Source organism: Megascapheus bottae, chromosome 17 (assembly GCF_031878675.1).
Source record: "Megascapheus bottae isolate mThoBot1 chromosome 17, mThoBot2.hap1, whole genome shotgun sequence".
NCBI lineage: Eukaryota > Metazoa > Chordata > Mammalia > Rodentia > Geomyidae > Megascapheus > Megascapheus bottae.
Window position 1 is genome coordinate 44,293,570 of NC_143525.1, and position 25,953 is coordinate 44,319,522.

Genomic DNA, 25,953 nt, shown 5'->3' on the forward strand with positions numbered 1-25,953 from the left:
GATAAGAGTCTCAAGTCTTCTTGTGACTGGCTTTGAACCTTGATCCTCAGATCTCAGCTTCCTGAGTAGCTAGGATTATAGGCATGAGCCACCATGCCTGGCAGTGCTATATATTTTTTTGATATAGCCATCTGTGTAGTTTTAGATGCCTGTAATCCAACAGGTGAAATAGGAACATTTCTGGAGTTTCTGGCCAGTCTAATGTGCACAGCAAGATGCTATGTCAAAAGCATAAGTGCCAATGATATAGATCAGTTGTGAAGCACTTGCCCGAACTAGCAACATTCTGGCTTGTAACCCAGCACCACAAAAAAGACATGTAGCACTGCATCCCATTGTATACCGTGTAATTCCAGCTATACTGAAACTAAGACAAGAAAACCAGGCACGGTGGCTCACTGTGCTACTAGCTACTCCCCCTAGGTGGCTCATCCTAGCTAGTCAGGAGGCTGAGATCTGAGGAATGTGTTTCAAAGCCACCTAGGGAACTAAAAAGTCCATTAAGACTCTTATCTCCAATTAATCACCAGAAAACTGGAAGTGTCACTTTGGCTCAAGGGGGAGCATGGTAGCCTTGAGCTAAAGAGCTCAGGAACAATGCCCAGACCCCGAGTTCAAGTCCTGCAACTGACAAAAAAAGAAAGAAACTAAGAAAAGAGGGCTAAGAGTTCCAAGCTATCTTATACTACTTAGTAAAACTTGGTCTCAAAAAAAGATATTCATGGGCCAGGAGTTTGGCCTAGTGGTTAAAGTGCTTGCCTAGCATGCACAAAGACCCAGGTTCAATTCCTTGGTACCACATACGTAGAAAAAAGCCGGATGTGGTGCTGAGACTCAAGTGGTAGAACTCTAGCCTTGAGAAAAAGCCCAAGGACAGTGCTCAGGCCTTGAGCTCAAGCTCAGGACTGCCAGACATGGGTGGTTCAATCCTATAATCCTAGCTACTCAGGAAGCTGAGACCTGAGGATTATGGTTCAAAACCAGCCAAGCAGGAAGTCAATGAGACTCATTTCCAATTAATCACCAAAAAGCTGGAAGTGGAGCTATTGCTCAAGCAGAATAAAGTAAAATAGTAGCCTTGTGTACCAAGCCCAGTGACGGCACACAGGCCCTGAGTTCAAGCACTAGCACACGGAAAGAAAGAGAGAAAGACAGGGGGTCCAGGGGAGGGCGCACGAGAGGGAACACTGGGAGAGCCTCAATTCTGGCTGAACCTGAATCTCATCAACTTTTATGCTGGGGCTGGCCTAAAACCCTGCTCCTCCAAATAGCTAGAATAACAGGCTTGAACTATAGTATCTGGCTTCACTCTTTCGTAAGTTCTACCAGGCATGTTGAAAGACAGCTTGAGAAAGCTAAGAAAGCAACTGTCTCATATACAAAATAGTAAGGTATGGACAACAAATGAACTACTAGATAGTCCCATTTCATTGATAATTCTAATTGACTATATTCAACAACATCTAAGCCTTATTTATGAGTGCTTCATAAATAACAATTTAAAATTATGTTCAACTGGAATATGTTTAAGCTTACAGATTCAAGCATGCTAAGCATGCTCTAACACACAGCTACATCTCTAGCCTCTATTTATTGTCTTTAATCTGAGACTCAGAGATAGAAATGTTATATAAAATCAACCAGCTGCATCAGGACCATAGCCTGGTGGTTTAGTACTTGTGCAGCATGGACAAAGCTCTGAGTATTGTATGCCAGACCCCGAGGTGTGTCTCAAAACAACTGCAATAAAGTCATCAGCACTCAATGAATCAAGCCAGGAGTCATTTTAATAACTGCACAGTGACTGCTCTCCACCTTCACGTTGGTAGAGAACAGTTCCAAACTTCAGTGGGGCTGAGTCTTTAAAGGTAAAAACCACACACAGGTGGTCGTCACCGTACGCTGCTCTAAGAAAATAACCAAAGACAAATCCACACACAGGTGATGAGAGTTAAGCAATTTTACCAAAGCAGAATTTGACAGGTGAGCTAAGCAGGGTCTAGCACTTCAAAACAATAATGTAATTAAAATCAACATGTAGCAGAAGCAAAAATTAACCTATGGTTTGGACAAAGTTTGCTTTCTGCCAACCAAAATTACTCAAAATCATTTTGATTTACCACCCTCAAAGATTCATGAGAGCCATTTATTTTTTCAAAGCTGACCAACAGAAGCTTCCCACTGTCTAGAATAGGAACTGCTGGATGAATATCTGGTGGCCTAATTCAGAAAAGTTTAGAGCAGGGGCCGGGAGTTTGGCCTAGTGGTAGAGTGCTTGCTTAGCATGCATGAAGACCCGGGTTCGATTCCTCGGTACCACATACATAGAAAAAAGCCGGAAGTGGTGCTGAGGCTCAAGTGGTAGAGTGCTAACCTTGAGAAAGTTCAAGGACAGTGCTCAGGCCCTGAGCCCAAGCCCAGGACTGGCAAAAAAAAAAAAAAAGAAAAGTTTAGAGCAATAGCGATAGTCACAGTAATCTATGAGTAGCCGAAGATATGTCCTGACATTTTACAGACAGACAAAAACTAAACTATCCAACTCATATAATGTATCACAACACATCTGGCAAGAAATGAAGTATAGCCAGGCACCGGTGGCTCACCCCTGTAATCCTTAGCTAATCTAAAGGCTTAGATCTGAGGATCTCAGGTCAGAGCCAACCTGTGCAGGCAAGTCTGAAAGAGTCCTACCTCCAATCAATCAACAACAACAACAACCAAAAGCCACTGGTGAAGCTGTGTGAACCACAGCTCTTAAGGAAAAAAGCTTAGATATTTTGCTCACACATAGTTTAAGCTGTGGTGGGGGTGGGGGGAAGGGAAGTGGAATCCAAATGTTGGTGGCTTATGCCAATATACTTAGCTATTGAGGAGGTGAGATCTGAGGATCACATTTCAAAGCCAGCCTGGGCAGGAAAGTCCCTGCAACTCACAGCTCCAATTAATTACCAGAAAACAGGAAGTGGAACAGAAACTCCAAGCTATAAAGTGCTAGCTTTGAGTGAAAGAGCTCAGGTACCACACCCAGGCCTGGAGTTCAAGTTCAAGTCCCAAGACTAATGGAAGGAAAATGAAAGAGAGGGAAGTGGGGGGAAGAAAGGGAGGGAAAGAAAGAAGGAAAGAAATACAATTCTGAATTGGGCTGTTTGAATTGAGGCTCATCTAGATTTAAAATTGAATTCAGCCTCTCTGTATAGTGCCATCTGCCACCTGTGGCAGATTACTCTGTGCAACAGAGTAATTTCAATCTCCCACCACATATTAGACAGGAATGTACATATGACTATATTCAGAGTTTACCCAATAGAACAGAATAAGCCATTTTTCCTACATTGTCTCAGAAATCTTGAGACAGGACTCAGAGAAACAGGACCACAAAAGTATACAACTAATCAAAACGAGAAGGGGAAAAAAACTCCATCAAGAAAAAAATTATTTAAGCCTCTCAAAATATAGTCTGGCAAAAAAAAGAATACCTTTAAGTTATTTAACACAAATGTAAGTTAGCTTTGAAACTATTAAAAGCAATGCCTCTAATTAGAAGAAAAGCAAGTGGGCAGTTAAAGCAACCTGCGTCCTATCAAAGGAATGTGCACAATCCAGTCAACACCCCTAATCACACCCCCTCAACTGCCCAGCTGAAGATACAGCAGCCACTGTCTTCAACTGTGTCAACGAACCAGCAAAAGGAACAGGACAGTTTCTGTTAACAAGAAAAAGTTACATTCCCAAAATCAGTTCTTCTGATCACAATAAAGATATTCTCTTTCTAGGGGAGGAAAGAGAAGGGGGAAGGAGAAGAGGAAAAGGGAAAACCCGAAAGGAAAAGGAGGGGAGGGGCAGTGCTCCAGCTCTTAAACTCCCTTACCATAAACTGGGCCTTGGGAAACATCTACTAAAGGCGGGAGAGAGGTACCTCAGTGCCAGAATATTGCCTAAGGCCCTGGGTTTGACTCAGGACACAGAAAGAAAACAGGGCAAAGAGGAAGAAGGCCATGGGGAAAAAAAAACAACAACCAGAACTCTCCTATCTTGACAAAAATAAAGCCAAAGGAAAGAAGGAAGGAAGGAAGGAAGGAAGGAAGGAAGGAAGGAAGGAAGGAAGGAAGGAAGGGAGGGAGGGAGGGAGGGAGGGAGGGAGGGAGGGAAGGAGGGAAGGAAGGAAGGAAGGAGGGAGGGAGGGAGGGAGGGAGGGAGGGAAGGAAGGAAGGAAGGAGGGAGGGAGGGAGGGAGGGAGGGAAGGAGGGAGGGAGGGAGGGAGGGAGGGAGGGAGGGAGGGAGGGAGGGAGGGAAGGAAGTCAGTCCTAAATAATGAGTATTACTTGATTTTAATAGGGAGCTAAGGGGGTGGGTGGGGGGTGGGGGGGAGGGTAATGAGTACCAAGACATGTGAAAGGGTATCAATGTATGTGAATTAATGCACCTTCTATCTGGCAAATATCATGTAACCCTTTTATTAATTACAATAAAAAATATAAAAAAATTAATAGGGAGCTAAATTTTATATGAGGTAGGAGAGAGAATGAAACTTTCAAAGTTATATTTCTTTTTTTTTTTTTGGCTTTTTCAAAGTTATATTTCTACAATGAAGGAGCCACAATTGCCAAATGGAATGGATAAGGCATTGGCCTCCTAAAATATTAAGGGATTGTTAATTTAATGTATGTTACAAAAATAATCTCTAAACCAGTGAAGTCAAACAGTGTCCTATAGTACTGACTTCCATTAAATGTTAAGAAAAATGTTAGCTTATAAATGTTTAAGAAAAAACCTTATCATCTGAAAGAACAATGCCCCCCAATATTGATTTTTAATACCCATGCACACAGTGCATCAAACAAGTTTTGTAGGAAAGGAGGCAGAGAACGGCAACCAATAGAACTTGCAGGTGGCAGGATAACCTAACAAACCAAAACCTGCCAAACACCAAAATGGGGGCTACAAAAGAAATGAAGAAATAAATATCCTGAAAATCTCTGGTAAACTATAGATCTCCGGCATCACAACCTCACAGGAAATAGAACCACTAATCAGAAAGCCATCTTGAGGACTCCAATTCTCAAGGCAGGTTGAGGGCTGAGAGGGGCTGAGGTGCTGTCTTCCCACTGGATGTCTACTTCTCTTTTTCTGCTTTCTTTTCTAATAAACAATCCTAGCGCCTTATGTTCATGACGTGCCTGAATTTTTCTCTTACCAGATTCTCAGTAATGGGCAATGCGGGATTCAGAATGTGGCTTAGTGATAGAGTGCTTGCGCAGCATGCAGAAAGCCCTGTGTTTGATTCTTCAGCACCACATAAAGAGAAAAAGCTGAAAGTCGTGCTGTGATTCAGGTGGTAGAGTGCTACCCTTGGCAAAAAGAAGCTCAGGGACAGTGCCCAGGCCCTAAGTTCAAGCCCCAGGATTGGCAAAAAAAAAAAAAAAAAAAAAATTGTCCAAATGCATTTAACCTTTACTCAGTAATTCTGCTGAAAGAAATTTATCCTACACCAATATACAGATATAGAAAATAACCTTTGTTCAAGTTCTTCACTGTATGACTGCTTTTAATATAAAAATATAACCACTTAAGTTGGGTGCGGTGGCTCACACCTGCTGGCTACTCAGGAGGCTGAGAGCCAGCCCAGGCACAAAAGGACCTGAGATTCTTATCTCCAATTAACCTCTAGAAAACAGGAAGTGGGGCTTGGCTCAAGGGTAGGGTGGTAGCCTTGAGCTGAAGAGCTCAGGGACAGCACCCAGACCCATAGTTCAAGCCCCATGACCCATCAAAAAAAAGATATATATGGATATACATATATATCCACTTAAAGTGCTTTCATTATTAGAGAGCTGACCATAGAAAATCAATAGAATTATTAGGCAGCTATAAAACTCAATCATGCAGTTTCTAAATAGTGACCTTATGATGTAGAAAAAGCAAGGAGCAGAGCAAAGATGAGAGAAATATATCTAAACACCTTGATATTCATGTAACTGTAAAAAGGAGCATTTTACCCCCTTTGTGCCTCTAAAATTTTGAACTGTATCCATAATTCAAAATATCAATATACTGTTTGGGGGATTTTTTTGGTTTTTTTGTTTTGGGTTTTTTTTTTTTGTTTTGGGGGGGTTTTTTTTATTTGCCAGTTCTGGAGCTTGAACTCAGGGCTGAGCACTGTCTTTGGACACTTTTTGCTCAAGGCTAGCACTCTGCCACTTGAGCCACAGAGCCACTTCTGGCTTTTTCTGTGTATATGGTTCTGGGGAATCAAACCCAGGGCTTAGTGCATTCTAGGCTAGCATGCTACCACTAGGCCACAATCCCAGCCCTGGCAACTAATTTTTTAAAGGCACACCTGTAAACTTGTTACTCTTCTTAACATGGAAAAAACAATAACAATTCTTCCTTACTTATGCCTCCAGAAGAAAAAGCAATGTATTACAATTTGCCTAGATGGTAATCTACTTCCCCATCATTTAGACTTTCAGGTTTTCAATTGTCCCTCATTCCTAGTGCCACATGTTATGCTGTACAAATTAGCAGTCTTCAAAACTGTGAGAAAAATGGATGAGATCTTAGCAAAAGTATAAAAGCAGCTCCACTTTTCAGATGAGCTAACCTAGTAGGTTATGCTGCTATTACCACCTTTATACTTACAGGGATGCTCCAGACCTGCATTCCATCACTGTAGCCAATCATAATCAGCAGTGGGGGTTCATTTCCAGTGCTATGTAGTTCTTGAAATTCCGGATTTCTTGATGTATCTACATTAGAATTAAGTACCAAAAAATGTTTTAAGACATAGTACCAATAAAGAAATATACTTCTTTAATGTTATTCATGTAATAATTATTTAAATACATTAGCTTACAATTTAAAAAGCTTTAGAAATCATTTATGAGGAGGCTTTGGAAATGGTGCTATGGGGCAAATAAATGGTACAGCATTTGAGCACAAAGAGGCTAAGTGCAGTGCCTAGGCCCTGAGATCAAGCCCCACACCAACAAAAAAAAGAAAGTATGTAATATATATATATATATAGTTTAGAAGATGAGAAATTATAAAAAATAATAATAGCAGTACTCATACAACATTGTGGCTTGGGGTTTCAAGGAGCTTTTTGCTTTTGTTTTTCAGTTTGGGATTTTTTTTTGAGACAAGATCTGTCAATCAGTCTTTTGACAATCCTGCCTCAACCTCCTAAACAGATGAGAATAAAAACTCATATCACCTTGTCCAGTCCTGATGTCTTCAATATAACAGATTTATATACTGAGATAGACCTAGGTGTCTCACACCTGTAATCCTAGCTACTCAGGCAGGCTAAGATTTGAGCTTCCAGTGTAGGCAGGAAAGACTATGAGACTTTTACCTCCAATTAATTGGCAAAAAAGGATGAATGTGGAGCTGTGGCTCAAGGGGTAGAGCACTAGCCTTGAGCAAAAACACTCAGGGAAAGCACCCAGGCTCTGAGTTCAAGCCCCAGGACCAACACAAAGAAAACTAACTCTTAGTTATAAAGCCTATACAACTTACCAAATTCTAATAACATTTTTCCTAAAAAAATAAATAAATAAAATTGTGTGTGTGCAGATCCTCTGTCTCTTAGCACTTTTTTTTGTTCAAGGCTACTATTCTACCACTTGAGCCACAGTCTCACTTTCAGTTTTTAGTCATTGATTAAACCTAAGAGTCTCATAGACTTTCTTGGTAACCCTGCCTCCTAATATCAACCCTCAGATCTCAGCCCCCTGAGCAGCTAGAATTACAGGTGTGAGTCACAGGTACCTGGCCCTACGAAAATTTTAACTCACTTGAATTTAAAGTTTAAAGCTACACAGTTACATTTACTTTGAGAATTGTCATACAACATAATATTGTCTTTGAAGAAATTTCTATAGTATGGTTATACTACCTTTTAAATAAAACTATTTTGAAAACTAAAAACTTACTATAAGAGAAAAGAGACTAAATGCAATGTGAAAATTTTCTTCCAAAAATCAGATCAACTTCAACAAATATTTAATTTACATGTTCCAAAAAAAAGTTAAACATACCATTCAGATCTGCATTTTCAAATCTGACCCAGACTATTTTCTCCTTTTCTTCTGTTACAGGTGTTCCACTATAAGCCTGCATGGTAAACAAAAAGGTTTGAATAAAAATAAAAATGCTCTAATATTACAACGCTCAAAATAAATGGTGATTCAAATAAAGCCAGTTCTACCCATCTCCGCCATGTCTCCATTTTGGTAACCAACACACCAGGAACATTACTATTACCAAACAATGTCCAGGAGTCTAGTAAGTCATCGAAAAATAGGGGCTTTTTATGTAGATTAAAGAATTGCAAGGCCAGGCATGGTGGCTCAAGCCTGCAATCCTACCTACTTAGGAGGCTAAGAGCTAAGGATCGAGGTTCAAAGCCAGCCCAGGTACTAAAAAAAAGTCTGGGAGACTCTTATCTCCAATTAATGACCAGAAAACAGGAAGTGGCACTGTGGGCTCAGGGGGTAGGGTGGCAGCATTGAGCTGAAGAGCTCAGGGACTGCACCCAGGGCCAGAGTTCAAGTCCCACAACCAACAAAAAGGATCAGTGATCAAAGCTAGCCCAGCAGGAAGTCTGTACTACTCTAACCTCCAATAAACTACTCAGAGAAAGATGGAAACAGGGCCATGAGTGTGACCTAGTAATAGAATGCTCGCCTAGCATGCACAAAGACCCGAGCTCGATTCCTTGGTAAGACATACACATACATAGAAAAAAGCCAGAAGTAGTGCTATGGCTCAAGTGGTAGAGCTCTAGCCTTGACAAAAGCCCAAGACAGTGCTCAGTCCCTGAGTTCAAGCCCCAGAACTGGCAAAAAATGAAAAAAAAAAAAAAAAAAAAAGGTGGTAAAGGGAGGAAAAGTGGGACAAAAACATGAGAAGGGGTATTAATGCTCAAGAAGTAATATGCCTACTAACTGACAAATGTAACTATAACCCCTTGATATGTTACCCTGATAATAAAATACAATTTAAAAAAAAAGAAAAAAGAAAATGCTGGAAGTGGCACTGTGGCTCAAATGATAGAGCCTTGAGCAAAAGGTCAGGGGCAGACCATGCCCTGAGTTCAATCACCAGGACCAGGAAAAATTAAAAAAATACCCCCTAATTCCAAAAGGCCTTCTAGGGTCACAAAGATAAGTATCAACAGTTAACAAGAAACCATCAGTGTTTAAAAGGAGTTATCTTTCCACATAAAGCATGATTTCACTTAAATTCAAATGACTGCAACAGGTATCAGGGATCTGCAGTGGACTATGCTAGAGGAAGAGACGGGGGATCTCTTGATTACAGGACTTCGTGACCTCCCAGGCAACCCAGTCAACTACCATCTAAAACTTAAATAGGTGGTGAGGATTTAAATCTGTGGAGGATAGCTTGCCTACCAAGTACAGGCCCCAAGTTCAACCCTCAGCACCAAAACCGAAAGAATAGCTAACCACCCAGCCAGGGTGCAGGTGTGGTGGCTCACGCCCGTAATCCTAGCTACTCAGGAGGCTGAGATGTGAGGATCAAGGTTCAAAGCCAGCCTAGAACAAAAGGACCTGAGACTCTCATCTTCAATTAACCTCTAGAAAACGGGAACTGGGGCTTGGCTCAAGGGTAGGGTGGTAGCCTTGAGCTGAAGAGCTAAGGGACATTGCCCAGGTCCCATGACTCACAAAAAAAAAAAAAAAAAAAAAAGGCTAACAAAGATCTCCCAAAAAATAACTAAAGGCACCTAAAACACAAATAAAAATTATCTTATACACCATCTAATTTCAACATTTTTGTTGGGGCTTGATTTTTTCTTTTTTTGTGGGCCATGGGGCTTGAACTGGACCTAGGCACCTGGACACTGTTCCGGAGCTCTTCAGCTCAAGGGTACCACCCTACCCTTGAGCCATGCTTCACTTTCCCTTTTCTAGAGGTTAATTGGAGGTCCTTTTATGCTCCAACTGGCTTTGAACCTTGATCCTCAGATCTCAGCCTCCTCAGTAGCTAGGATTACAGGTGTCAGCCACCGCCCCAGCTTTGGCTTGATTTTTTTGGACTGGGTCTCACAGTGTACCCCAGGCTAGCCTCAAACTTGAGATACCCTTGCTTCAACTTCACCAATGCTAAAATCCAGGGACACACCACTTTGGGCTTTTGTCTTTTCTATTTTTTTTTTCCAGTCCTGGGCTTAAGCTCAGGGCCTGAGCACTGTCTTTGGATTTTTCTCAAGGCTAGAGCTCTACCACTTGAGCCTCAGCACCACTTCCGGCTTTTTCTAAGTATGTGGTACCAAGGAATCGAACCGGGGTCTTCGTGCATGCTAGGCAAGCACTCTACCACTAGGCCAAACTCCCGGCCCTATCTTTTCTATTTTTCACTCCAGAGGATGAGACCTGAAGAACAGAGGTTTAAAGCAAGCCTAAGCAGAAAATGAAATGTACTCGCTACCTGACTTTTGTAACTGTAATCCCCATGTACATCACATTTACAATAATAATAAAAAGGGCTGGGAGTTTGGCCTAGTGGTATAGTGCTTGCCTAGCATGCACGAAGACCCGGGTTCAATCCCATGGTACCACATACTTGGAAAAAGCCAGAAGTGGTGCGGAGGCTCAAGTGGTAAAGTTCTAGCCTTGAGAAAAATCCAAGGACAGTGCTCAGTCTCTGAGCCGAAGCCCAGGACTGGCAAAAAAAAAAAAAAAATAATAATAATAATAATAATAATAATAATAATAAAAAGTTTAATAGTTAAAAAAAACTTTTCATGTTATTCCTGACAAGATTTATTTAATTCTCCTTTTATATTTATTCAAGCACAAATTTATTTTTTGTGCTAGTCTCAGGGTTTTAGCTCAGGGCCTGGATGCTGTCCCTTAGCTTTTTTGTTCAGGACTGGCATTGTACCACTTTCAGCTTTTTGCTAGCTAACTGGAGATGAGTCTCTGGACTTTCAGTACAAGCTGGCTTCAAACTGTAACCCTCTGATCTCAGCCTCCTGAGTAGATAATATTATAGGTATGAACCACCAGTGATTAACACAAACTTGTGTTTTTGTTTTTTAATTTTATGAAACATAGGCATGGGCTGGGAATGTGGCTTAGTGGCAGAGTGCTTGCCTAGCATGCAGGAAGCCCTAGGTTCCATTCCTCAGTACCACATACACAAAAAAAGCAGCAAGTAGTAATGTGGCTCAAGCGATACAGTGCTAACCTTGAACAAAAGCAAGCTCAGAGATAGTGCCCAGGCCCTTATTTTAAGCCCCAAGACTAGGGGGAAAAAAAAAGTACAATCACTGTATCCCAGGACCAGCATTTGAAAAATGTACTAACGGTAGCAAATCACTCTATAAGGACCATGAGATGTCTTTTATTTAGCTGTTACTAATATTTGAACTGGCTCCTATTTTTTGCGCTGCAAATGTGAAAATTTTATACACATGACAACAAATTCTACGCTTTAATATTTTCAATATTTAAAAAATATAACAGACCAAAGGACATGACTAAAGATTGCTCTACCCACCAGAGCTATCAACTGAACACAAGAAGAATTAACTCAGTGGTGATAACTACAGTAGCTGCTATCTAGTTCAACAATGTATCTCTCTTTATGTGCATCTGCAGACCCAGAGAACAATTTCTAGGTACTATAAATTTGGTAATTCCCAGAATAGAGCAATATTTGGATTGTAATAGCAGAAAATACCATTTTTTATTGCTGTCCACCAAGTAGCAAATTTAACACAGGATTTTGAATCAAATATGGGAGGAAAATACTGGGGCAGAGAGGCTTACTGTTGTTGGGTTGTTTCTTTTTCTGCCAGTTCTGAAGCTTGAAATCAGGATCTGGACACTGTCCCTGAGCTTTTTGCTAAGGTTGGTATTCTACCAGCTCCCAGCATGGCACTATACTTAATATTTGCTTTCTTTATTGAATGTTTCATACACATAGCATCCTTTAAACCACAGTAAACATACAATGATTAGCTCTATTTTACACTTCATGACATTATGATCAGATCACTAAGCTTGGGGTGTTGTGGGGAGAAGGTTGGGTTTATTTTGGTTATTGGTGGTGGTAGTGGTGACAAAACTTTTGATCATAATGTTTCTCCTTGAACCAATAAAAACTGCTCCCTATACAGAGTTCCTAGTCACACACAAGATGCCTTTACAAAACCTGATTAAGGCCAGGCACAGGTGGTACACACCTGTAGTCCTGGCTACTCAGGAGGCTGAAATCTGAAGACTGTGGCTCAAAGCCAGACTAGGGAGGAAAGTATGGGAGACTCTTATCTAGAATGAATCACCAAAAAAGCTGGATACCTGCTGTACCAATCCTGACACCTATCATATAGAACTAGTTTCCTTCAATATCAAGACCCAACCTTTCCTTTCATTTAACTAATGCAACTTCTGACAACCTCTGTACCTCTTTCACTCCTTTACTCTGTATCCTTTACCAGCTATTCAGTCTGTATTCTCTGTGTAACATACTGAGTTGTAGTTACTAATAACCTCTGGTTGTTCCAAGCAATCTGATCTCTTAGCCAAGTGCCTCAAAACATTTCCTTCTCCTTACATACACCACCGACCTTGCTACCATGCCTACTTTCATTGAAACTGACTGAACAGAATAAACAATACCAATAACTTGCGTATTTTCCCTTATTTGATAAGTACATTTTGTTAGATACAACAAAAATTTAGCCTTTTCTCACATCCTTTCACAACAGAGTAGTCACAGTGCCATTGTGGATTCCTTAGCAGTTGAAGAGATGGCCATCATTACAAACAAGAACACGCAGAAGACTTTCCCCTCAGTAGTTTCACTAGCAAGGGCCCAAACCTACTGTTTCAGTTACCTGAGCCCTTTACCAGAGACAAAGACACTGGAGATCAGACTCTGGGAGAGGAGCCCAAAATTATTACTTTTTTTTTTTTTTTTGCCAGTCCTGGGCTTGAGCTCAGGGCCTGAGCACTGTCCTTGGATTTTCTCAAGGCTAGAGCTCTACCACTTGAGCCTCAGCACCACTTCCGGCTTTTTTCTACATATGTGGTACCGAGGAATTGAACCCTGGTCTTCGTGCATGCTAGACCAGCACTCTACCACTAGGCCAAACTCCCGGCCCCAAAATTATTACTTTTAACTGGTCTGACAAGTAATATGTATGTTAAAATTGGGCAGCAGTAGATGATGCCATTGAGCCTCTACTCATTATCTTTATGTTTCTTTTTTATGCAATGCACAGTTATGCCTTATGCACTTGGGTATATTTATTAGACAAAAAAATACTGCTCAATGTAAAAAAAGGGGGGAAGGTTTATGCCCAAATAAAATACTTAGTTATTATATAGTTCTAATTACATAGTAGGGTATACAGCCTTTCTCACTTCAGACAGGTAGGGGTGGGTGTGTGTGTGGGTGTGTGTTGCTACTAATTAAACCAAAAACTTCACACATGCTTAGAAAGTGTTCCATGGCTGAAGCACACATCCAATGAAGACAGACACCTCTTAATTTGAAAATCAAACCGTTTTGGAAATAGAATCCAACTAGAAAGTCTCAATTCCTAATGCACACATAACATCTCATCCTGATTTTTGTTAGGAAAGCAATTCCTAAAGAATAATAGTTAAAAGCTGGGCATGGTGACTCACAAATATAATCCTAGCTCCTCAGAAGGCTGAAATCTGAGGATCGTAGTTCAAAGCCAACCCAGGCACTAAAGAACATGAAACTCTTCTCTCCAACTAATTACTAGTAGACAGAAAGTGGGGCTGTGGCTCTAGGGGTATGGTATCAGCCTTGAGCTGAAGAGCTCAGGGACAACGCCCAGGCCCAGGAGTAAGGCAATAGGTGGCCTTGAGCTAAAGAGCTCAGAGACAGCACCCAGGCTGAGTTCAAGCCCCATGACCACAAAAAAAAAGAAAGAAAGGAAGAAGGAAAGAAGGAAAGAAGGAAAGAAAGAAAGAAAGAAAGAAAGAAAGAAAGAAAGAAAGAAAGAAAGAACGAACGAAAGAAAGAACGAACGAAAGAAAGCAAGCAAGCAAGCAAGCAGAAAGAAAAGAATAATAATAAGGGCCAGGAATGTGGCCTAGTGGTAGAGTGCCTACCTAGCATGCCTGAAGCCCTGGGTTTGATTTCCTCAGTATCATATACACACAAAAAGCCGGAAATGGTACTGTATCTCAAGCGATAGAGTGCTAGCCTTGAGAAAGTCCAAGGACAGTGTCCAAGCTCTGAGTTCAAGCTCCAAGACTGGCAAAAAAAAAGTCATAGTTAAGCCACTGTCATCACAAAATTGAGGCACCTCAGGCACCAATGGCTCATGCCTGGAATTCTAGCTACTCAGGAAGCTGAGATGGGAGGAAGAAACAGGAAACTCTTACCATGTAAAAAAGCTAAGAGACAATGTCTAGGCCATGAGTTCAATTCTAGTACTGGAACAACAACAACAAAAAAAAAAAACCTGAGGCACATCTGTCCAATTATAGCTTCATCCTGCCAAGGCTCAGGATGCTAATGCATCAAGAGTCCCAGAAGTTACTCAATCTAGTGTCAAATTTGTGAAACAGAACATTTCTGAGCTTCCTTGTTCAAAACTACTGTTTCTACAATCACACACACTCTCACCTGTGGTACGACATCTTGTAGAAAAGTCACAACACTTTCCATGTAGGACTGCTCTCTGGAAAAGAATGAAATGGAAAAGACTTAACATGAAAGCTTAGGACAAATCATGGAAAATCTCTACTTATGAGCCTAATGAAGTCATCTATAATAATAAAAGAAAAAGGTCAACTGATAATTCTTCTCTATCCTCAGGTTTCTTTGTAAATGTTGTTAATTGTACATAGATTTTAACATTTCAAAATGTCCCTTTAAAAAGGCATGCTATAGGAGATAAGACAAGCATAAGACAGGACCTTCCTTTTGACTCAGAACAGAAGAATGCTCTGGTTACAACAAAACTAACTCTTAATGATGACTCAGAGCTTAGTGACCTTCTGTTTAGACTGATCATAAATCTAGTCCCATACCTGTATATAACAATATGGTATACATGTTGCTATAGAATAAGGCAAGAATAAGTTATTAAAAACTCCTTACAGAGCTAGATATAGTGAGGAGACAGTGACAAAAACAGAGAGACAGAGGGAAGGAGGGTGGAGGAAGGAATGTTTAACTTTTAATGATCCTAAATCCTGTAAAAATCATTATGCCTGGGCTGGGCATATATCTGGGCTCACTGGTAGAATATACCTGAGTAGCATGCATAAGGCCCTGGGTTTGATGACCAATATAAGTAAATTCCAATACACTGTGCTCTTCTATGAATCAAGACACTTATACTTCAATCCTTCTGATACCTTCTTGAACTTGAACTCTGGGCTTGAACTCAGAGCATCAAACTCTTGCTTAGCTTTTTCCCTCAAGGCATACATTCTACCACTTGAACCATGCCTTCACTGGTGTCACTTTTTGCTGGTTTATGGGAATCTCCAGGGACTTTTCTTCCTCAGTTTAGCATTAAGCCTAGAATATCATATCTCAGTCTCCAGAGTAGCTAGGATTACAGATCTGAGCCACAATACCTGATTTACATCTAGTTTTTGTTATTATTTTCAGAAGGGTATATATGTGTTCTTTTCTTCTGAAAAAAAAAAAATCAATCTTTAGCTGGGCTTGGTGGCTCAGGCCTGTAATCCTTGTTACTCAGGAGGATGAGATCTGAGGATCAAGGTTCAAAGCCAGCCCAAAAAGTCTATGAGACTTTTATATCCAATTAGTCACCAGAAAACCAGAAGTGGCACTGTAGTTCAAGGAGTAGGGCAGTAGTCTTGAGCTGAAGAGCTCAGGGACAATGCCCAGGCCCAGAGTTCAAGTCACACAACTGACAAAAAAAGAAAATCTTTTTGCAACAAATCAGTCTTTTTGCAAAAAAAATTAAGGAAATAAAAAAACTACAATTCTAAGAACATTTTTAAAAGCCAGGTGTGGTATTTCATGCTTGTAATCTAGCATCCAGCAATCCAAATACCCCGGAAGGCTGAGACTGGATGACTGAGGGCTAAAGACCAGCCTAGGCATAGTCTCCCTGCCACCACTGCCACCACCACCACCACCACCACCATAATAAATAAATAAATAAATAAATAAATAAATAAAAGGCATAGCTGGCCACAGGTGGCTCATGCCTGTAATCCTAGCTACTCAAGAGGCTGAGACCTCAGAGGTACCAGAAAACCACAGGCAGCACTGTGGCTCAAAGTGGTAGAGCTCAAGCCTTGAGCTCAAGAGCTCAGGAACAGGGCCCAAGCACAGAGCTCAAGACCCACAACCCATTAAAAAAAAAAAAGAAAAGAACATTTCATCTCTTTAGCTTGGAGATGAAAGATCAAGCCTATAATCCCAGCTAAAGTGAAGGCTGAGATGTGAAAATCTAAGCTCAAAGTTGTCCTGAGGAAGAAAAGTCCAAGAGATGAATTGCATTGCTAATAAACTAGCAAAAAGCCACACCAGTAGTAAAGGTATGGCTCAATAGGTAGAATACTAGCCTTGAAGGAAAAAATTATGCAAGAGCTTGAGGCCCTGAATTCTAGATCTGATACTAGCACCAAAAAAAAAAAAAAACCACTTTAAACTTTTCTGTAAAAAGAGCTCAGATTCTATTCTGCAAGATACACTTTAAATGTTATCTTCTTAATGAAACTTGTCTGATCCCACTACTAAAATACTTCCTCTAAATCCTTTAGCTATTTTGCTGCCATTTTTCTCTTTCTTATTGATCACATTAATTTTATACATGCATTTGTTTATGCCACATTGGATTATAAACTCCTAGGATGTATAGACTGCCTTGTCAAAGAATGTCTAAAGTAGGCCAGGAGTTTGGCCTACTGAAGAATACTTACACAGCATGCACGAAGACCCTTGGTAACACATACATAGAAAAAGCCAGAAATGGCAGAGCACTAGCCTTGAGGAAAGCCCAAGTGTTCAGGACCTGAGTTCAAACCCCAGGACTGGAAAAATAATAAATGTCTAAAATATAGAAATTACTCTCCTGATATTTGTAAACATTCATACTGAGATTTACAATAAGAAGTATTTTTCAGCCAGGTGCCATGGCTCACACCTGTAATCCTAAATACTCAGGAGGCTGGATCTAAGGATCTCAGTTCAAAGCCAGTCCTTCAAAGCCAGTCCAGGCACTAAAGAACATGCAACTATTAACTCCAACTAATCACTAGAAAATGGGAAGTGGGGCTATGGCTCTATTAGCCTGGAGCTGAAGAGCTCAGGGACAATGCCCAGGCCCAGGAGTAGGGCAGTAGGCACACCCTTAAGCTAAAGAGCTCAGGGACAGCACCCAGGCCAAGTAGCCCCATGACCCACAAAAAGAAGAAGAAGGAGGAGGAGGAGAAGGAGGAGGTGGAGGAGAGGAGGAGGAGGAGGAGGAGGGGAAGAGGAGGAGGAGGAAGGAGAAAGGAGGAAGGAGGAGGAGGAAGAAGAAGGAGAAGGAGAAGGAGAAGGAGAAGGAGAGGAGGAGGAGGAGGAAGAGGAGGAGGAGGAGGAGGAGGAGGAGGAGGAGGGGGAGGGGGAGAAGGAGGGGGAGGAGGAGGGGGAGGAGGAGGAAGAGGAGGAGGGGGAGGAGGAGGAACAGCAGCAGGAGGAGGAGTTAAGGGCCAGGAGTGTGGCCTAGTAGTAGAGTGCCTACCTAACATGCCCGAAGCCCTAGGTTTGATTCCTTAGTACCACATACACACAAAAAGCCGGAAGTGGTACTATGGCTCAAGTGGTAGAGTTGCTAACCTTGAGAAGGTTCAAGGACAGTGCCAAAGCCCCGAGTAGAAGCTCCAGGACTGGCAAAAAAAAAAAATCATAGTTAAGCCACTGTCATCACAAAACTGAGACACCTCAGGCACCAATGGCTCATGCCTGGAATTTTTACATCAGAGTAATCCTATACACAGGTATGAGTATTTCTCTGTGCATATAAAAACAACACTAACAAATCCATTATGTTTTACTTTGTGTATGGACATGGATATACATGTATATATATGTATATGTATATGTATATGTATATGTGCGTGTATATAGGTAGACAGATTTTATACACGTGTTTGTGTTGCCGGAGATAAAACTCAGGGCCTCACATGTGCTAGGCAAATGCTCTACCGCTGAGCTATGCCAACCATCCTCTATTTTTTTTCCAAAACTGACTCTGACCAACTACAGGGATTTAATGATCCAACAGTTTGTGAAATCTGGATGTTTTTGGCTTTTGTGTGTGTGTGTGTATTTTTTTACTGCTATACAGGACTGGCCTTAGCATTACCCTGTACTCTACAGATATGCTAACTAGATCAATATAACTCTGACAGTTCCTTTCATTTGGCTCCAGCAATGAGCAGTTCTTAACTTGTAAAGCCAATTTTTTTTTTCCCCCAGTCCTGGGCTTGAGCTCAGGGCCTGAGCAGTGTCCTTGGACTTCCTCAAGGCTAGAGCTCCACCACTTGAGCCTCAGCACCACTTCCGGCTTTTTTTTTCTATGTATGTGGTACCTAGGAATCGAACTCGGGTCTTCATGCATGCTAGGCAAACACTCTTAACACTCTACCGGGAGTTTGGCCTAGTCCTGGGCCTTGAACTCAGGGCCTGAGCACTGTCCTTGGGCTTTCTCAAGGTTAGAGCTCTACCACTTGAGCCTCAGCACCATTTCTGGCCTTTTCTATGTATATGTGGTACTGAGGAATAGAACCCAGATCTTCGTGCATGCTAGGCAAGCACTCTACCACTAAGCCAAACTCCCAGCCCCAAATTTTTTTTATAAAAGTAAGCAACTGTGGGCTGGGAATGTGGCTTAGTGGTAGAATGCTTCCCTAGCGTGCATGAAGTCCTGGATTCAATTCTTCAGTACCACATAAACAGAAAAGGCCAGAAGTAAAGCTGTGGCTCAAGTGGTAGAGTGCTAGTGTTGACCAAAAGAAGCTCAGGGACAGGGCCCAGGCCCTGAGTTCAAGCCCCAGGATTAGCAAAATAAATAAATAAAAATAAAAGTAAGCAACTATTCAAAATAAAGAAAAACAAATTTCAAAAGGAAAAGAGAAGGAATGTTAGTTATGGTTACGGGTAATGTCTGCTAATGTAAAATGTGCTTACGTGACAGCTTGAGGGCGAACCACAACTCCACCAGTACACCGACTGGGTCTTCTAGGAGAATCTGTAGCCATACTTTCATTCATTAAACCTATCCCCAAAACAAAAAGAGGGAAAAAAATGAATCATTTCTGTTACAGAAAGAAAGCAAATTTCATAATTATTCACTGAAGATTCCTTATCAACACTCCCTAAAAAGTAGGAACTATTTCCAGAAATCAGAAAAGCAAAAGGCAGAAACAGATTTTTTTATTTCAAATTAAGATTTACATAGAACCAGACCTCAGAACCATAAAACCAGTTTAGACACTCCAGGGACCTTTCATTTTGTAGTAAACACAAAAGTAGAAAGATAAAACTAGAAAGATAAAAGATAAAAATGAAAGACCTAGTGGTAGAGTGTTTGCCTAGCATGCTTGAAGAGATTCCTTGGTACCACATACATAGAAAAAGCCAGAGGCCGGGAATTTGGCCTAGTGGTTAAAGTGCTTGCCTAGCATGCACGAACACCCGGCTCGATTCCTTGGTACCACATATATAGGAAAAGCCGGAAGTGGTGCTGAGGCTCAAGTGGTAGAGCTCTAGCCTTGAGAAATCCCAAAGACAATGCTCAGGCCCTGAGCTCAAGCCCAGGACTGGCAAAAAAAAAAAAAAAAAAAAGAAAAAGCCAGAAGTGCTGGCGAAGTGGCCCATGCCTGTAATCCTAGCTACTCAGGAGGCTGAGATCTGAGGATTAAGGTTCAAAGCCAGCCCTTGGCACAAAAGGACATGAGACTTTTATGTCCAATTAACCTCTAAAAAGGGGGAAATGGGGCTTGGCTCAAGGGTAGGGCAGTAGCCTTGAGCTGAAGAGCTGGCCCAGGCCGATTTCAATCCCCATGATCCACAAGAAAAGAAAAAGGCAGAAGTGATGCTCTGGCTCAAAATGGTAGAGCTCTAGCCTTGAGAAAGCCCAAGGCCAGTGCTCAGGCCCTGAGTTCAAGCCCTAGGGCAGGCAGGCAGGCAGGCAGGCAGGCAGGCAGGCAGACAGGCAGACAGGCAGGCAGGCAGACAGGCAGACAGGCAGACAGGCAGACAGACAGACAGACAAAGACAGAGAAAGATCACTTAGAAAAACACATGTGGCATGGGGCATGGGGGAAACACCCTTAATCTCAGCACTCAGAAGGATTGATTTGCAGGCGTACCTAGGCTGCATAGCCAGACCCTGACTCCAAAAGGGGTGGGGATGGGGGTTGAATAAAAGTGCTAGTTTTGTGAAGCAAAATTCTGCCAAGGTAAATTTCACATTGAAATAATGAAAATACATAAGATATAATATTTCAACACAAAATGGAACAAAATAGCATTGTTCCACCTTCCAATTAAACCTGTTGAGAATCTAAGGAATAGGTTCTCATTTACGAGAACTGCATTTAAATCACATTTTAAACCACTGGCTATGGTAATACAAGTGTGTAAACAAATCTGGAATATACACTTACATGATGTCTTATTCTGACCTATAGAGTAACTAACCCTGAATCCTGAGTGTGTAACGAGCCTCTGAATCACAGAGGCTGTTTTAAAGAGCATGGAGTCTACTTGGTTCAGGTTAAGAGTGACAGCAACATGAGAAACTCGTCTTACAGAGCTGAAGAAAGCCCAGAGCTTGGGACTAATTTTTACAGAACCTAAAAAAGCATCACTCCCAAGTAAGGTGCATTCTGTCACCTTACACGAAAGCTCCCGATGCGGAGCCCCAGCTTTTACAACCCTCTGTCCCAATTAGCCCTGCTCCCCCTTTCCTGGGGGCTGCATCTCAAGCCCTCTCAATTCCATTACACCCCCCCTTTTTTTTTAACACGAAGCAGCCTCCAGTCCCCGTCCCCCAGAGCCCCGTCACCTGAGGACAGGAGTGGCCAGCCCCCCAGGCCCCGCTCACCTGGAAGTCTCTCACAGCTCTACCCATTTAACCTCCAGAGCACAGCCAGCGCTGCCCCCGGCCGCCCTCTGGCCTCTTGCCCTTCTCCCCTCCCCCTCCAGTCTCGACACTGCTCCCGCGTCGAATTCCAGTCAGCCAGACCCAGGGCCCTCACGCCTCCGGCCCCTCTTCCCCTCCCGACCTCCCCCAAACCAAAGCCCCGCCAGCCCTCTCACCGGCCGCTCCGCCGGTAAACGCTGTTCTCCAGCTCTGGGGCTCACTGTTTGGAGTCTTCACTCCCCTCCCCCTCGTGATTGACGGCTACTACTTCCTACCACGCCTCAGCGGAACTACCCCACCAACCAATCCCAGGAGCAAACTGGCCACGGCCGGGCACCGCCCTGGGAGGTCAACTGCGCCAACCAGCAAGTAGAAAAGAGAGGGACCCGCCTCCTGAAGTTGTCCAATCGGGAGGGTGCTGAGGGGAAACACAACAGTCTGTAGGTTCGGGTGAAGCCGCCGTGTCAGGTTCGGTTGCGTACACAAACAGGTAGGGAGGAATTATGAGTGTGTCTACTATTGTGACAGAAACATTTGGGGGCTTTAAAGAAAAAGCAGCAGCAGCAACATGCCTCAAATTGGGCCGACCTCACCCAGCTGCCTCAGGCTAGGAGCCCGAAGCTGGAGCGCCTGGTGTGTTTACATCGAATTCTCGCGACAGCCGGTTCGAAGCTCAGAGCACGTGGACGTGGCAGCTGTCCATCACTTTTAACTGGCCATTCACCGATCTCGAACCCGCCTTCTGCCCCGCCCGTTGCGATGTGTTTACCTTCCGGGAGTCTATGCTTGCTAGCCTCGGAGATAACCTTTACAGCCAACAAGACATTGATCTGATTAAGGGAAGATGCCGGTAATCCTGACTCTTTCCTTACCTCCGTTTCCATCTTTCTTATATATGTATTTTTTTCTTTTTCGGTATCCCAGGCTGGCCTAGAAATTGTTCCTCTTCAGCTTGGCTGATTACTGGCTGCACCACCAACCAGCCAACTCCCTTAAGTGAGATATCCCCTTTGTCCTTTCCTCAGGTAGGAGTCTTTGATAAGACTATCTATTGAACACCGCATGTTTTATTTAATATGCAGTAGGTGATATATATATATAATTTGATATTATATAATCACATTTCATGATGACAGCTCCAAGAACATAAGCAGTGTTTATAAAGGAATTTTCGGCAAGCAAAGCGGCAAGCAAAAAAAAAAGCCTTAGCACAATAGAGGGAAACATTTAATAGGACAACTTCCTCAAGAAAAATATGCAATAGGCTTGAGGTAAGAAATGTGTAAATTGGATATCAAGATTGTAGGTATAAATAGCTATAACTTAAAACACCATGCATTTGCTTTAGATGCTGAATCTACACACCAGTTTTGGTTTTGGTGGGGATACTGGGGAACTGAGGGACTCAGGTATGGCCTTTTTAGCTGATTTGCTCAAGCCTAGGTAGTACTCTACTACTAGAGCCACAACTCTACTTCTAGGTTTTTGGTGATTAATTGAAGATAAGTCTCCAGGACTTCCAACTGTGATCCTTAGATCTCAGCCTCATGAAAAGCTAGGATCATAGGCATGAGCCCCAAGTGCCCAAACAGTTTGAACTATTCTATTTTCTTTTGCACAAAAATGGTATAAGATTCTCTCAGCACCCTTAAAAGAGGGACAAAACAGAAATTGATGGTTCTGTTTTTAACCAGAAGTAACTTGTGGGTGGTTAGCATGTAAATCACTTCCAAGTATTGAAGCATGGGGACCATCTTCAACTAATTTTCCTAGACTTTGAGCTATCTCAGTAGGAAACTCATTTTCACTAAAATAAAAGATAACTTCAAGTTATGAGTTCTCTGTTTTTCTGATTGTTACCATGAACCATTTAATAAACTACCAGTGAGTCAGCCAACCTCTGTCATGACCCTTGTCATTCCAGGATTTAGGCTAAGGAAGCAAGATGGAAGCCAGCATGGGATGGGCAACATAGTTAGACTCTGTCAAAGAGAGAGAGAGAGAGAGAAAAAAATAAGTCTCCAGAGGAACATCTGAGTATTGGCACACAAACCAAATTTCAGGGTTTGTGTATACTTTATTGTGTTTACATTTTTTAATGACTGGGATTATGGGGTTTTATATCTTCAGGCAACACCTTGCCTCACCACACCCAATTAGCAAAACACTATAGAGTTCAGCAGTATCAAAATAATCTACTGTCATACAATTCTGATGAACGTTAATATTTCTCTTCTCAGTGAAGAAAAAAATAAGGTCTGGCATACATCTGTCATCTTAGTGTCTTGGGTAACTAAGGCTGGGGATCATTAAGAGACCAAATGTTGAAGACCAGCCTAGATTACAAAAGACAACTGTTTCTAGGAAAAAGCCAGAACTGGAGGCATGGCCGAAGTAGTAGAACACTTAACTATATGCAGAAAAAGCAGTGCTCAAGGCCCTGAGTTGGGAAAGTCCCAGTACAGGGCAGGGACCCGGAAGGGGGGAGGGGGAGTAAAAAGTATTTCTTATGAGAGAAGTATTCCATAACTTGACTGTCAGCTCCCTTAAAAAAAAAATACTCTTGGGCCATGAGTGTGGCCTAGTGATAAGAGTACTTGTCTAGCATGCACAAAACCCTGGGTTCAATTCCTGAGTACCACATGCATAGGAAAAAAAAAAAAGCCAGAGTGGTGCTGTGGCTGAAGTAGTAGCACACTAACCCTGAGAATGCTCAAGGAAAATGGTCAGGTCCTGAGTTCAAACCCCAGGACTGGCAAAAAACAAACAAAAAAAATTCCATTGTTTAAAAATAAAATCAGGGCTGGGAGTGTGGCCTAGAACTAGAGTGCTTGCTTAGCATACATGAAGCCTTGGGTTCAATTCCTCAGTACCACATACACAGAAAAAGTTGGAAATGGTGTTGTGGCTCAAGTGGCAGAGTGCTAGTCTTGAGCAAAAGTGCTCAATGACAATGCCCAGGCCCTGAGTTCAAGCCCCTTGGGAAAAAAGAAGGAAGGAAGGAAGGAAGGAAGGAAGGAAGGAAGGAAGGAAGGAAGGAAGGAAGGAAGGAAGGAAGGAAACCAGAACCAAGGAACACTTGGGAAATTGGATACTGGTGGCTCACACCTGAATTCACAGCTATTCAGAAAGCTGAGCTCTTGAAGGTCACGGTTCAAAGCCAGCCCAAACTGTGAGATGCTTACCTCCAAAAACAAAAGCAAACAAGTGGAACAGAGGCTCCAGGGGTACACTGCTAGGCTTGGGAAAACAAAACAAAATAAACCTCAGTGATAGTGCCCAGGAAAAATTCAAGCCCCAGGACTAGCATAGAAACAAAAACAAAAAAACAAAACTCAGGCTAGGGGAAGAGCTCAATAGTAGAACACTTGCCTACCATGCAAAAGGCTCTAAACTGTCTTCAAAAAATAAATGAATAAATAAAAGAATTTGGGAATAAAGAGCAGCAATGGTATACACCTTGATAAATACTCTTCAAGTTCCTTAAAATGTTTTATTACTGATTGCATGGTTTTTCCTCTACCTCAGTTTTGAATATACATTATTATACAGTATATAGGTGTATAAAACAGATCAACTGTAGGGAAGGAAGCATAAGCTAGTGGCAAGAGTGCTTGCCTAGCATGCATGAAGCCCTGGGTTTGATTCCTCAGTACCTCATACACAGAAAAATCTGGAGGTGGTGCTATGGCTCAAGTGGTAGAGTGCTAGCCTTGAGAAAGACCAAGGACAGTGCCCAGGCCCTAAGTTCAAGTCTGAGGACTAGAAAAAAAAAATCAACTGTAACATAAAAACAATGGCAAAGTTTCTTTAACCAACTTTACATGACTATAAGAATGTGTATTATAATCTCTAATGTGATCAGATACTTCTTTGTTTTTGCTTCAGTTTAAAATAAAGACTAGGCCAAGCCTTATAGGAGTACACACTTGTAGCCCCAGCACTTAAGAGGCTAAGGCAGGAAAATTGAGTTCCAGGCTAGCCTGTGTCATAGATGGAGTTCCAGGTCAACCTGAGCTATAGAATGAGACCCTATTTCAAGAGACAAAAACAAACAGAAAGAATAAGGTTTTAACTTTTGTTAGTGACATAGTATATTTAGGAGTAAAATACACTAAAATGTTTTCATTACAGCTACTCCCCAGCTATATTTCATGGTGAAAATAACATTGTTCACTAACATTGCTACAAAAAGACAGCTAGTTCACACACATCTGAAAGCTTTGTTTAGGGGCTGGCTGGGGACATAGTTCAGTGGTAGAGCACTTGCTTACCTCGCAGGATAAGGCTTGGGGTTTGATTCCCCACCTCACACATACACACCAAAAAAAAAAAAAAATCTGAAAAATAAAGATTACATAATCCATTATACTTCTCAAATGGAAATTTAAACTTCATGTTTACCACTGTTTTATTTACAACCACTAGAAGAAAAAGTAAAAAGTAGCTAAGTGGATTTTAATACATTCAGACTTGCTGGCTTGATACACAGTATAGCCAGGATGCTATCATATATCTGCAACATGAAAAAGCCCTTCTTAAGGAATTCACTACACAAGTGTCTGTTAGCGGTTTGTGTTTATCTTGGAAAGATATGAAACACAAACTCTTCTATATCCAAAAATTCTCAAAAGAAAACCATGAGGTTAAGGATGTAGGTTAGCAACACAGCATTTGCCCTGCACGCAAGAGGTCCTGGGTTCAATCTCTAGCACTGCAAAAGGTAAAGGAAAATCAGGGCTGGAGATGTGGCCCAAGCTATAAGAATGCCTGCCTAGCAAGCATAACTAGGCCCTGAGTTCAAACCCTAGTAC

General features: G+C 41.9%; 1 protein-coding gene across 16 annotated transcripts in view; it reads right to left on the reverse strand.

Annotated features, from left to right (window-relative positions):
* Nucleotides 1-21,562, reverse strand: part of Bcas3 (BCAS3 microtubule associated cell migration factor) — a 481,230-nt gene extending 459,668 nt beyond the window's left edge. For 10 of the 16 annotated variants that reach the window (XM_090351166.1, XM_090351162.1, XM_090351164.1 and 7 more), the window contains exons 1-5: nucleotides 21,316-21,561; nucleotides 19,180-19,267; nucleotides 14,644-14,698; nucleotides 8,040-8,115; nucleotides 6,640-6,746 (exon numbers count right to left, since the gene is read on the reverse strand). In XM_090351166.1, the coding sequence (XP_090207292.1) occupies nucleotides 6,640-6,746; nucleotides 8,040-8,115; nucleotides 14,644-14,698; nucleotides 19,180-19,262 (321 nt within the window). In that variant the 5' untranslated portion in view covers nucleotides 19,263-19,267; nucleotides 21,316-21,561. Of the gene's footprint in view, nucleotides 1-6,639; nucleotides 6,747-8,039; nucleotides 8,116-14,643; nucleotides 14,699-19,179; nucleotides 19,268-21,100; nucleotides 21,150-21,315 lie in introns of those variants that run through there. The other 6 variants (XM_090351169.1, XM_090351171.1, XM_090351170.1 and 3 more) reach the window with 3 other exon arrangements.
* Nucleotides 21,563-25,953: the final 4,391 nt, after the last annotated feature.